This window comes from Anser anser (genome assembly GCF_964211835.1).
Source record: "Anser anser genome assembly, chromosome: 2".
Taxonomy (NCBI): Eukaryota; Metazoa; Chordata; class Aves; order Anseriformes; family Anatidae; genus Anser; species Anser anser.
In genome coordinates this window covers 90,550,786-90,564,012 of record NC_139721.1, presented here as the reverse complement: position 1 = coordinate 90,564,012, position 13,227 = coordinate 90,550,786, and the positions used below count along the sequence as shown (strand labels likewise).

The following is a 13,227-nucleotide window of genomic DNA, read 5'->3' as shown; positions in this document are numbered from 1 at the left end:
TAGGTACATGAGATTTCAGTACACAAGACTGTGACCATGTGAGATTTTGATAACGTGAGATTTTGGTAACGTCAGACTTGGATACAAGAGATTTTGTTAGCGTTTCAGCACAGCAACGCTTGATCCTTGCTCCTTCCCAGGGCGCGTTAACCTGCTCTCCAAGAAGAAACCCTGGCCGCCTGCTTTCCCCCTGCCCCCGTGGGGCGCTCACAGGGCGCGGCGCGGCGCGGCGCACTACACCCGCCACTCCCCGCTCTCCCGCCCTCCGCCCCGTAACACATGGGCCACGCGCGCTAATTGCCGCGCATGCGCGCCGAGCACCGCCGCCCCTAAAGTAGCGCTAGCCGCCTCCCCCGGGGGAGCGACAAAAATCCCGGGCAGGCGGAAGGGGCAGAGCCGCGCACGCGCGGGGGCGGCGGGGCGACGTGTGCTAAGCCCGCGTGACCTCCCCGCTCCTCCCCGGCAGCGCCACGTCCGCTGCGGCGCGGGGCGGGGCCGGATGGCGGAGGCCGCCATTTAGAGGGGAGGCGGGCGGGAGGCAGGCAGGAGCGGAGGGTGTGTGCGTGCGTGCAAGGCGCTGCGCCGCAGCCAGCCAGCCAGCCGCTACCATGGGCAGCGCGATGCGGTGGCTGCTGCTGCTGCTTCTCCTCGTCCTGCCCGCCGCCGTGCCGCCCGCCGGCGTCCGCGCAGGTAGGGGGGGCTCGGCTGGGGCGGGCAGGGGGCGATTTGTTGGTGCGGGGGTTCGCCGGCGGCCCCCGGCTGCTGTAGGGATTGGGGAAAAGGGAGGTGGGCAGCCGCCTCGCCTCGCGTTTCCGGAGGGCTGTGTGTCAGGCCTCCCCGCAGGGGGAAGCTTTCCTGTCCTGCTCTTGCCACATCATCAGTTTGTCTTTTCATCCCTTTGAAAAAAATCCTAAATTAGGGGTTGGGAGGATGTGGTAGTACAGCTGCTTGGTGAAGGATATCTGTAACAGCCATAGCCTAATCAGCTGCAAGGGTTTCAGTTAAAAATTTGTTATTTGCGAATTTACGCTCTCTAAAACTTCATACAAAATCACTGCAGTTATATATTGCATGTGATTGAGCAAAAGTCTTTCAGTATGTCTTATAAAGACACTTAAGTGGGGGGTTTCTATTTGCATTTCCTAGCTCAGAGTGACAAGTCTCAAGTCCTTGGGCACACTTGTTCTGTTCAAGGATTTTTATTCCATGTGAATGCTTCTAAATATTTGTTTAACTTGTGTACTCAACTGGCTCTTTTAGGCTTGTGCAATTCAGTCATCCATTCATCCTTGTTCTTTGAATTTTTTGGGAAATGCTAGCTTGCTAGCTTCATCAAACAAAACCTATAGTCATGTGTGTATTTGTGAAAAATTCTTAGCCTAGCCTGCATGTGCTCTAAATACAAACAGTGTGAACTCTGTCCTGTGGCCACTCTTTCATTAATCCTCTGTGCCTGGTGTTTGAATGTATGAGACTCACTGCCATGAAAGTAGAGAAGGAGTGAACTCTCTGACTACTCATCTTGGAGCATTGCTCTGAAGCTTGCTGGTTTTAGAAGGAAAAAAAACTCCCCAAATTAGTTTAGTCATAATAGGAACTTTAACTTTCACGTTCATAATAACAAAAAATAAAATACCTTAATAATTTAAGGTAAACTGGTTGTTTTTGCTGTGCAAATGCTGAAATTTTGGTTATCCAGATGTAAAGCTTTCCATTTTGAACTTGCTGATATATAAATGAGCAGTTCAAAGTAATTAGAGAATGAAAGGCTGAATGGTCAACATATTCAATCATTTGTGAGTTTATTTGCAGCTGAAGCTTCAAAAGAGTTTGTCAAAACTTTAGGAAGTCAAGCAGTTTGAAAATCATACTGCATTGTCAGTTTTCTGTTGGTTAATGAGGTACTGAAAAGCCTTTGCATCTTGTTTCTGTAGGTTCAGGTTTACTAGTTGCAGCTCAAGATGCTACAGAAGATGAGGAAGCTGTGGAAGATACTGTAGTTGAAGATGAAGATGATGAAGCTGAAGTTGAAGAAGATGAGCCTACAGACTTGGTAACTGTACATGAATGTTATAAGTAGGAATTGGAATAAAAGTGCTTGAAGCTATGTAGTTATATTTGAAAGTGCTTGGTAGCATTGATATTTCTAACAGGTTATCCTAAAGTCTCAAATTAAATTTGACCTGCTTGAAGTTTCAAAAGGATTTCTTTTCCTGAATTACCAGCTCAAGGAAGCACATGGGGACTGCTAGGTTTCTAGAAACTACCAGAACTGCATTTGATGAAAACACCAAGTAAGATAATGAAATTCTCATAAAAGCATCTTGCAGTTCTACAGCTTAATCTGCATCTTGCTAAGCTCAGAAGGGTATCAGGGTATAGGACTACTTCATTCTGGCTTTCTTGGTGTTGATTTTTGAGAGGCCACAGAGTCTTTGTAGTGTACATCTGTCCTGTACTTCTTAGTTAAGTTTTATATTAATACTGAAAACTCTGCTTTGCAGTCAGTTTTCACTTTATGCACTTCTAGATTCTGAGGCTTGCTGTAGGGTACGTGTTACAGCAGTGGCCACACTGCTTTGGGTTACTTGCTTCAGCTTGTGTTCTGCTTGTAGCAGTACAGCACTAGTACAGTTCACTAGGCTCATACTATACTTGAGTTGATAAAAACTTCTCAAATTTCTGACGTAAAATAAGAAAGTTTGGGGCATAGAATAGAATCATTAAGGTTGGAAAAGACCTCCAAGATCATCTGGTCCATCTGTCACCCTACCACCAATGTCACCCACTAAACCATGTCTCTAAGCACCAACTCCCACCGTTGCTTGAACACCCTCAGGGATAGTGATGCCATCACCTCCCTGGGCAACCTGTTCCGATGCCTGACTACTCCTTCTGAGAAGAAATATCTCCTAATTTCCAATCTAAACCTCCCCTGGTGCAACTTGAGGCCATTCCCTCTAGTCCTGTCACTAGTTACCTGTGAGAAGAGGCTGACCCTCAGCTCCCCACAACTTCCTTTCAGGTAGTTGCAGAGAGCAATAAGGTCTTCCCTGAGCCTCCTCCATACTAAAGATGTAATTAGGATGAGAAGGCTTGCGTAGTATGAAAGACCTGGTACACTGATCTGTGATTCTATGAGATTTTAGTTGATGTTGTTAAGTTGGTGAGCTTGTGGTTGTCCAAGTTTGCTAAACGGTAGATGATGTGCTAGGTATTCAGTGCTGATAGTATTTAACCTTTCAAATGTAACTTTAATAGATAGTGTATGACTAAGCAAGATTACAAAACAGTATACTTCTTAGGTAATGTGTTATGTCACTAAAATAGAGTTTTACATTTAGAGTTGACTTCAAGATGCTACGCCCAGTTCTGGTTCATGGCTTCCCTACCAAATGGCATGTGTACAGCTGATCCAGTAGGCTGTATGCTGCTTCAGAGAGTCGTTTGAGCAGCAAAATCAAACGATAGAACTAACTGTAAACCAGTTGGTTCAGCAGACAGTGCAAGTTGGGGACAGCCTTGTTTTCATTTGGTGGAGGCAGTACTGATCCCTTGATCGCTACCTTGATAATTTTTGAAAATAAGATGTTAAAGATTGTAATTGCCAAACTAAAAAGTGAATCACCACAAAGGTGAGCTTGAATGAGTGAATTTGTATAATCATTTTGTTCCAAAAATGTAACTTTCCATGCAAACATAATGCTTCTCAAAACTGAATAAAAGCTTCTATAAGCACTCTGTATTGAAACAACTCTCATTTGCCTTGTGGTTGTCCGTTATTTTGGAGGTACTTGTCTTCTGAGTAGAAATAGCTTAGATGTGATTATTTCATACTTGGCTTCTGTTTAGGGTCAGATGGAAAAGAACAGAATCTTTGCTGTTGCTTTCTGATCCAAAACCTTTCAATACAGCCAAATTGAGCTGAGTTTAGTTACTGTGTCAGATGTAACAACTAGAAGGATAAATGCTGAAAATGATGTTAATGTAGAGGGAGAACACTATGCTACCTCTGCAATGGCGGGAGTTGGTACTAATGCTTGTCATATATGTTGACACACTGATAACTGTTGCATAGGATTCTCATAAAACAAGCATGGTCTTTGCTTCACTGTTCATTATAGGATTTTTTAAAAAGTCTCTTGTCTTAGACAGAAGAAAAAGAGGAAGAAGACTTGTCAGGAGAACCTAAAGCCTCACCTAGTGCTGATACAACCATATTATTTGTGAAAGGTGAAGGTAAGAGTCCTGTGCTGATCTACCATCGTTCTTACTGTTGCTCAGAGTATAGCAATGTGCATGTTAAAACAGTGAGGCTTTTAGAAAAAACATTGGGTCTGTTCTAGAGACTCCATTTAGAAACAGGGGCTAGGTGTGCTGTACGAAGTTTCTAACAGTTAACTACTTCTGTTTTAGATTTTCCAGCAAACAACATTGTAAAATTCTTGGTAGGCTTCACCAATAAAGGTACAGAAGACTTCATTGTCGAGTCTCTTGATGCTTCTTTCCGGTACCCTCAAGACTACCAGTTTTATATCCAGAACTTCACAGCTCTCCCTCTGAATACAGTAGTTCCACCACAGAGACAAGCCACGTTTGAGTACTCTTTCATCCCTGCTGAGCCTATGGGTGGTCGTCCTTTTGGACTAGTTATCAATCTCAACTACAGAGATGTAAACGTAAGTCTGATGTTGTAATTCATTTCAATCTCTCATTCCTGTGGAAATGTCAGGAAGGAACTGCTTAGTCAAGTTACTATCTCTTCAGACACTGCCTCTGAGATCTTTAAGCAAATCACTATATGCATAAGCACAGTAAGAGATTGCCTGCGTGTTTCACAATTGTCCCTTGTGTACATTACACTTGGAGTTTATATTAGCAATGGAATCTGTAATGTCATTGAATTGAGTAGTAGTAGCATATACTAACTTGAAAAAAACCTTCCAGAAAACTTCTTAATTTCACTGTATTCGGTTTGGGCTTTAACAAACTTAACAGCCTGAATCCAATCTGTAAACTTGAAAACATTTCAATTATTTGCTCACAATATCAACCTAGGAGAAGACTTTATCCAAAACCATAAATGGGGACTAAAGTAGGGGACTTCTTCCTTTTAGTGCAGGCTGAAGGTTTCTGTGTCTTCAGTGTTGTAATTTTGTTAATAAGATCCTTTCATATGTAGTACTTCATGTCACAGGAAATAACATCTTCAAGGCTAGATATGACTTTCCTGCTAATATCTAAATTTTTATTTGTACTTGCACCAGAAAACTTGCAGTTTTATATGCTGAGTTAAAGTTGCATTACTTATAAATCAAGCCTTTTCTATGCAGAATTTACTTAAAATATTTTGTGGGAACTTTGTTATAGGGCAATGTGTTTCAAGATGCTGTCTTCAATCAGACGGTTACAATTATTGAAAAAGAAGATGGACTGGATGGAGAAACGTAAGGAAGCTGGAGATTCAAGTTTAGTTGGTGCACTGGTAGAATGGGTTATTAATGGGGGCCAATGAGAATAGTTTTTGTACCTTTTGTTTTATTGAGTTTTAGGTCTTGTCTTTCGATGATGGTGTAGAAGGCATTGACTTCTGCAGCATTGGTAGACTGAAAATGAGAGCTCTCCTCCAAATTAAGATCTTCATTAACACTAGGGATCTTCAGGGTTATGTCAGTAAACAGCTTATGCAGCTGCTTTGCTCAGAGGATTTAGCCTGGAATAGGACCTGCTGTTGTATAGGCATGTAGCAGTTCAAAGCTGTTAAGCTTTTCTTATACTACTGTGCCTTTTTTCTCTGAGTTAAAGATGCAGCAGGACCATAGTACTGGGCTGTGGGTCTTACTGTGTAGACTAGAATAACTTCCTTCTGCAGCATTCAATATAATCTAAGGTAATGTAAAGTGAAAGATGTCTAGAGTATGAAATAGAGGAACTCATGCTCATTCTTTGTTGCACTTCCCCTGTTGGTAGGAGACTTCTTTCAGGAGTGCTTTAAGGACAAATTAGACCTGACACCTTATATGTTGCAAGCATATGGTGTGCCAATATGCTCTTAGAATATTCTAAAAGAAGTGGAACTTCAAAAGAACCCGTGAGTCTTTTAAAAAAAGTCTTTGGAAATCCTTGAAGGCAATACTGAATACTTGGGTATTCCTGCCACAGGTAGAAACTGCCTGCTAAGCAAGCTTCCTTTTCTAAAAAAAAAAGTTCGACCTGAAAAAGTAGATACTGTAGGAATTTATATTTGCAAAGAGAATAGCATCAGAGAATAAGTAATTGGTAATGTGAAAACATGCCAGACTTTGGTAAAAGAGCATGTGAAGAATTCAAATTATTAGTCAGGACCAGTTTGAGTTGGTGTTCTGTGAATGGGTAATTACTATAAAACAGATGTTCAGTTAAGGCTCTCCTGCAGAACTCTAACTTTTTTGTTAAAAATCTGAGTTATATGATCTATTCAATGTTAAACTCTATCTCTAAAGTCTTGCGTGCTCCCCAAAATAACTTTAGGTTGTTTACCTCCTGCTAAGATATCAACAGGAATTTTAGGTGGAATTGTTCAAAACAAAATGCATAGATTGAAAACCCATTTAAAAATGATCTGTAGTGTTGATAGAATTTAACAGTGGAACACAAAGTAAGATAGTCTAAGGAAGGCATCTCAGAGCTCCGTAAGTAAATGAGTATACTAGTGGTACTTGCAGTAATAAGTGCATAAGATGCTTTTAAGGCATTTGTAAGTGGTTAAAGCAATTAAAAACAAATCCTGTGGCCCAGCATCCTGAAACATGGTGTTTGAAAAGGATCCTTGCAGGTACTAGGTTTCAGTAATTACTTCATTTCCCAACCTGTATGGGATTGTGATCAATGGAATATTTGAACAGTTAAACTCAGGGTTAGTTTAAAGTGACTGAAATCAGTCAGAATAATTACTTAATACTTGTTAGCACTTAAATTTCAGACTTGATTTTTTCCCCCCACACCTACAAAAGGGCTTGGAAAAGATCAAGCTGGCTGTGGCCAAAGTAAGCTTTTAATTTCTATGCTGCTTCAAATTTCCTTAAACACTTAAGATTTTAGTTAATGGTTTCTTAATTTTTTTAAAGGATTTTCATGTACATGTTCCTTGCTGGACTTGGTCTACTTGTTATCGTTGGCCTACATCAGTTACTAGAATCTAGGAAGGTGAGTAATGTATTTTGTCTGTGTAGTTAGTAACGAACCCCTTACTGGTATGAGGGTGAGGGGGAAAGCGATTCAGTAATCACTGCACACTGCAAGTGGTACCAGTAGAGCTTCAGAAGATGTACTTTCAGAACTAAGACTATGAAGGTTACTGTGGAAAACTAGAGATGTCAAAAAATCAACACTGGAGACACTTAAGTTGATTGCCTAATGTTCTCTGCGTCTGTTCTTTACCACAACACTGGAATGGTTGAATTGGAAGCTTTGATATGTTCCAGTCTCTGGATGTGTGCAGCTACTGATTCAAAACTTGCTGGACAAATTTCCCCATGCTGTCTGTTTGTATCTATTATGTTAGATTAGATGTAACTTTGAAAACAGCTGTCCAGCTGTTCTAAATTTTTAGTTCTAAATAGTAATTCCATCCCTTTGCCCATGGGAAACTGTTTTTTCAAATTCTATTTTTGCAAGGTTGCATAAGAGTATTGTGCTAATCTGGGGAAGTGTAATGAAACCAGTCATCTAGTTTGGGTTATTGTCAGCCATTTTTTTGCAGCAGGTGTAGTGAACTTGCGAAGGTGTGCATGAAATCTTGCTATCTGTGTGAAATAAGTATTGCAAGGCCTTACAAGTATTAACGCTTAGCCTAGGTGAATAACTGCTAATGGGTAAAGACAGCTGAAGAGAAGTTACAAAGACAGCTTCTTGTATTGGCTGCTTCTTACATTGGCTTAACCTTAGGTTTGTCTCCTAGTGAAATAATTGCAATTTATTAAAGTATTATTGGTTATTTCTAATATTTATGCTATCAGAACTTTATGTGGAAGACAAATTTTTTCTTGAATTTTCAGAGGAAAAGACCAGTACAGAAAGTAGAGATGGGAACATCAAATCAGAATGATGTTGATATGAGCTGGATTCCCCAAGAAACTTTAAATCAAATAAGTAAGTAGTCTGTGTGCCACAAACTGGAGTAGAACTAACCTTAGTTAATCAAATAGTAGTAACTGAACAAGTAGCTAGTACCAGTTTCCCAGAACAGCATACATCTGTTCTAGGGAGTAAAAAACTGTCTAAAGCACTGGCCTTAACGATTAGATTATCAGTCTGTTCCTGTGTAGAACAAACTTGTTGATACAGTAATGGCTATCAATGACTTTTATGCTTTGTTCTGTAGACTTTTTAACAGTATAAAATCTCTACCCAAAACCTGCCTCATAAAGGAGGCTTAAAAAGTTATCTAAAAGTTCCTGCAAGTTGGTTGGAAGTCTACCTTCAGACAAATAAGCATTAAGAGTGTTTTAACCAAAGACACATTAAGACCTGAAATTAATGTTCTTCACAAGTACAAAATGACTAAATCCTTGGTGTGAAATGCCAACAGTAAACCTAATCTGGCTTCTTTAGAACGTATGTTTGGATATTTCTAACTTCTCTTGCTGTTTCTTCTGTTCTTGCTTTCCTGTGACTTCAGTGCAAAGTAGAAGAGGTGAGGCAAACTCTGGTGATTTAAAGTGGAAGTTCTTAATGTACTATCCATGTGATAATCGGGCATGGATAGAAATGTCTGCCTGCATGCAGTGATTGGTGATATGAGTAGTAAAAGATTACAGAGCAGATGCATACAACCATCCAGACAGGAAAAAATGTATATGTGTACATAAAATACTTTAACCAAAATACTACAAACATATTTATATCTAGTTTATTATTAAAATATTGCTAAAGTATTGTGGTCTCTACCAGTTCCCAGAACCCTTTATCTAAAATGCTGTGCACTACCTTAGTATAGTGTCAAGCTGTTGTTGAAGTCGTGGAGGACTGATTGGTCACAACTGATGGTTGAGTGTATCTTGTTTCAGTGAGAAACAAACATCAACTTGGGGTATAATAGTTAAATGGAGTTATCTTCCTTATCCCAGATGAACTCTTATCACTAATAGCATTGGCTGTCTGAGGTGATTTGTCCTCACTTGAAACAAAGTGCATACTAGAACTTTTACTTGAAAAAGACTCCCTATTTTGATGAAATGAGCAATCTTAGTCTGACAGCTGTATGCAGCCTAGAAGACCTGGAGGCTCTAGATCTGACACAAAGTTGTGCCAGGAGTTGATGACTTAAGTATAGCTGAAGGGGAAAGGAATCAAAAGTTACTACAAAGGTATGAGGGCTTGTTTCACATCTGAAAGTGACAGCTTTCCTGTACTGTATTCTTGGAATATGCAGTGGAATGGTAGTATGAAAGCCTAGACAAAGTTTGAAAGGCCTCAGTCTAGTAAGACAGACTGAAGCACTGAATGATAAACTGTTTTGAAGAGCAAGGTGACTTTCAAAGGTTTCAAATCCAGCCAGTGTTGTTCTGTCCTTGTCCCCCTGCTCTTCAAGGTAAATTAGGTATTCATCTCTTAAAGGTCAGTTTTTTCTAGCCTTCAGGTATTAAGTTTTTCTTAATTGTGGTATTCTTTAGTTCTTGGTTAGGTTTCATTGGAACTCTACACTAGAATTCTTTGAGATATCTGGCCTTCAAGATGCTCAGAGGTTCTTTCCTGTTTTGTTTATGATACTTCAAACTGTACCAACTGAACAGCCATCATGCCTTTAAGAGCATTGTTTGCCCATACTCTAAACAGTCAGACTGGAAGTTGATCAGTTTAAGAACTTGCATTTGTAAGCAGACACCTAGCAATCACCTCAGTGCTTTTTTCTTCATACAAAGTATTGTAGCTGCTCTATAACACTATAATGATTAAAGATGCTGCCTACGTAAGAACCATCACTGTGAAAGGACAATTATAGACCTGTCATAGATCAAAATGTAAGAACAGGCTTCTGGCATCCAGTGATAATACAGCTAAAGCTGGATGGCTTCCCCATGTGGGGTTATTTGCTTACGAAGTGATAACTTCATAATCAAGTGTGGATTCCTGGATAAGGGTGTTCTCTTCTGGACTGAAACACTTCTGCTGTTAAGCTGTATGAATTTGGGAATATTTCTTGTAAGACAAAGCTGTCTAAAAGAGGGTCAATCATTCTTCAGGCAGGTAAACTAAAACCAGTAATGATAAATCATTCATTAACTCTCTGGAAGGATATCTGAGCATGAAAGTTTTCTAAACAGCAGAGCATGTGGCTTCATTAGGAGATGCTGTAGATTTTTGTTGTCCATTTCAGTAACTGGCAACTTGAATGGCCCTTACCTTAGAATTGCGTGTTACAGAACAGAAACGTTATTTCTTTTAGTCTGTTCAGGATGCTAATGGTTTAAAACAAGAAACCATTAATGAGATGTTTGAAGTGGTTTCTCTAGTGATGCATTGCATTAGAAGGGCCGTGTGGCTTGTGTTTGGGAGGGAGAAAAATGTATTCTTATATAAGAACTAATATGAAAGAGCTGTAGCAATTAACGCAGTTATCTCTTTTTCTTCTAGATAAAGCTTCACCAAGGAGGTTGCCCCGCAAGAGGGCACAAAAGAGATCAGTAGGCTCTGATGAGTAAATGTTAACTAGTACAACAGTTGAACGTTTACTAATCCTGCCTGTTTGGGATTTTTGGATTGGAGTAGTGCAAAGAATCCATATCACCATAAGGAAAATACTGCTAAACATTTGGACTGAACAGATTAACTGAATGGTGTTTATTACTGAAAATGCACTTCTCTTTTTTGTTAAATAATTGTTGGGGTGGGTGGGGGAAGCCATTAAGATTTGTGCCTGCGTGTGTAAGCAGTTGGTCTTAACAGAATCATGTTACCTGAAATGTGCCTTTAGAATCCTTTTTAATGCTGGTTTGTCACCTGTATACTTCAAAGGGTTTTTCCCCTCCCCCTAATCAGAATGTCTCATGACTTAATATGTCTTGATTGTATCTTGTCTGTATCAGAATCTGTATGCATTTTTCTTTCCAGTAAGTAACTTTTATTCTCTGCAGCGCACATACACTGAAGTTTACGTGCACAGTCCTATCTCAGCAGTGAGGCACTCATCGTCTGGATTTCTGCATTTGTTTAGCATTCTAAAGGCACAATTGGGTATAGCTGCTTGTAGTGGTAGATATCTTGCTGCTGTTTTGATCTGGGCATGCAGTGACCTAAAAACAAACTTACCTGCATAAATGTTAAGAGGACTCTTACACAGCAGCAGAACTTGTGAAGCATGGAATTTGTGTGCTGAATTGGTATTACTACATAAATTTTTTTTATACCTGACTTGTTAAATGGTTAGTTATTGAGTTGTGCCAGCAGCTTAATTATTCTGACTATAGTGGTAGCTCTGCAGTGTTTACTCAAGAAATTGAGTAAGCCAGAACAACTTGTTCTTGGTTCTCCCAAGACTAGGTTGTTGTATATATCAAAACACCCAGATTTCTCTCCAAGCTGTACCAAGGACTTCAACTTTATTCCATGCACAGGGAACTGACTCTGAAAAGCTGTTGGCTTCAAGTAATCTTTTTAAATGGCATACTATTTAATTTACCCTTTACAGTTCTTAAATCTCAAACTTCTTTCCAGCTGTCAGTGGCTTGGTCTGAGTTACGTTCATCACCCTGGCTTTCCCACTATAACACAGATGCATTTCCATTGACTGTTACCTCAGTACTACAACAGAAAAGCTGTATGTGATCAAATTATTTTGTCAGCTACAGTTCCTAGAATTACTAGGAGCAGATGTTGATCTGCATACACTGCATTCAGGAATTCACTGTTGGGGGCCTGGGGGCGGGGGGAAACAGATAATATAGCATCTGTTTACTGCCACTCAGGCACTTGAGAAGGCTTGAACTGTTTCTTTCTGTCTGAGGGTTATCTTTGAGAGCTTGTTCAGTTCAGGAAAAGGCATTGATGTGAAACCTGTGTTTTTTTTTCTCCCCCCTCTTCCTGATCCCCACATGTGAAAGAGCTCTCTTTGATCTATACTTGTTCTGCAGGGACTGAACTTCTGACTCAATGAGTTGAGCAATGCTTAGGTCTCATCTGAAACTACTGGCAGTATCTTACTATACACTGCCAGAATTAGCTGTAAAGATGTTCTTGACTTATCTTGGTGTGGAAAATAGAATGGGAAGAACAACTTCTCAGTGATGCTTTGTTCAACTTCCAGATAATGCTAGTCCAGGCAGAATATTTTTAACAGGGAAGATTGAATGATCATACAGATCACTTAACAAATTGTTGAACAACTTCAAAACAGGTGACTGCTCTTAAATCTACTGTGTACAGAAACTTTGCCTTTAATGATGACTCTGTAGTAGGTTTATGGGTCTACATTCAGTCTGCACTGATTCAGCAAAACTTCCATGTATTAAATGCTTTGTATGGTAAAGCCCCATAGAAGCTATTGGATTCAGCATTTCAGCTGAAATTAAGATGTTGTTTTCCCCACCTTCTGGTAGTAGGAAACCTTAAATTGTGTTAACTTTTCCCAAGATCTCAAGATGGTAAGCTGCCTCATTGAGGAGATGATAATGAGAGCTGCTCTAGATACAGTGGTGCTCTAGAAGAGGCAAAGCACTAGAACACTGGAACATTAACTTTCAATATCCTAGTGCTATTTCTTCAAGTATCAGTTTGTCCCTTACTCATACAGCAGGTTCCTCCTGTCAGGAGGACAAGCTTCATCTTGATTGCTCATGTACAAGTAGTTAAATGTAGGCCATAAAGCTGAATGGAACACTCAGCAAGAGCTGTACTTCTGCTTGTTTCAAAGCAGTTACACTGAATGCTTCCTTTATGTTGGAATGGATGCAGTTAAGCATCACTCCCTGTTTTTATTCCTGGTATGCATGGCACTAAAAATGTTGCAGTTGAAAGCTCTGAATTCAGGGAAGTAGTAGGAAAGTCAAATAATAATTTAGGTTGGTTGTCCTGTTCTTCAGTGTGCCTGATGTGCTAAGCAGCAGTTAAGTTTCCTTTTTCTTCTCCAACGGAAAGATAGTACCTACCTCATAGGAGTGACATAATGGCTGTTTCAGGTGTGTTTTGAAGCTACTTGAGACTAGCACAATACACTTCCATGGAGATAGTAAGATATCATACTGCTGTAGT

At 40.0% G+C, this 13,227-nt stretch overlaps 1 protein-coding gene across 1 annotated transcript; it reads left to right on the top strand.

Moving 5' to 3' along the window:
* Nucleotides 1-475: 475 nt before the first annotated feature.
* On the top strand, nt 476-11,391 carry SSR1 (signal sequence receptor subunit 1). Its single transcript, XM_083826210.1, has 8 exons — nt 476-690; nt 1,935-2,053; nt 4,152-4,239; nt 4,417-4,679; nt 5,371-5,447; nt 7,107-7,185; nt 8,037-8,130; nt 10,615-11,391. The coding sequence occupies exons 1-8, from the start codon at nt 609-611 to the stop codon at nt 10,680-10,682; spliced, it is 870 nt and encodes a 289-aa protein (XP_083682336.1). The 5' UTR covers nt 476-608; the 3' UTR covers nt 10,683-11,391.
* Nucleotides 11,392-13,227: the final 1,836 nt, after the last annotated feature.

Bases quoted from the DNA above. Each gene is read 5' to 3' on its own strand.
- SSR1 (XM_083826210.1), top strand. From the start codon at position 609: ATGGGCAGCGCGATGCGGTGGCTGCTGCTGCTGCTTCTCCTCGTCCTG. The intron at 691-1,934 runs GTAGGGGGGGCT...TTGTTTCTGTAG, and splicing joins GCCCGCCGGCGTCCGCGCAG to GTTCAGGTTTACTAGTTGCA. The intron at 4,680-5,370 runs GTAAGTCTGATG...ACTTTGTTATAG, and splicing joins TCAACTACAGAGATGTAAAC to GGCAATGTGTTTCAAGATGC.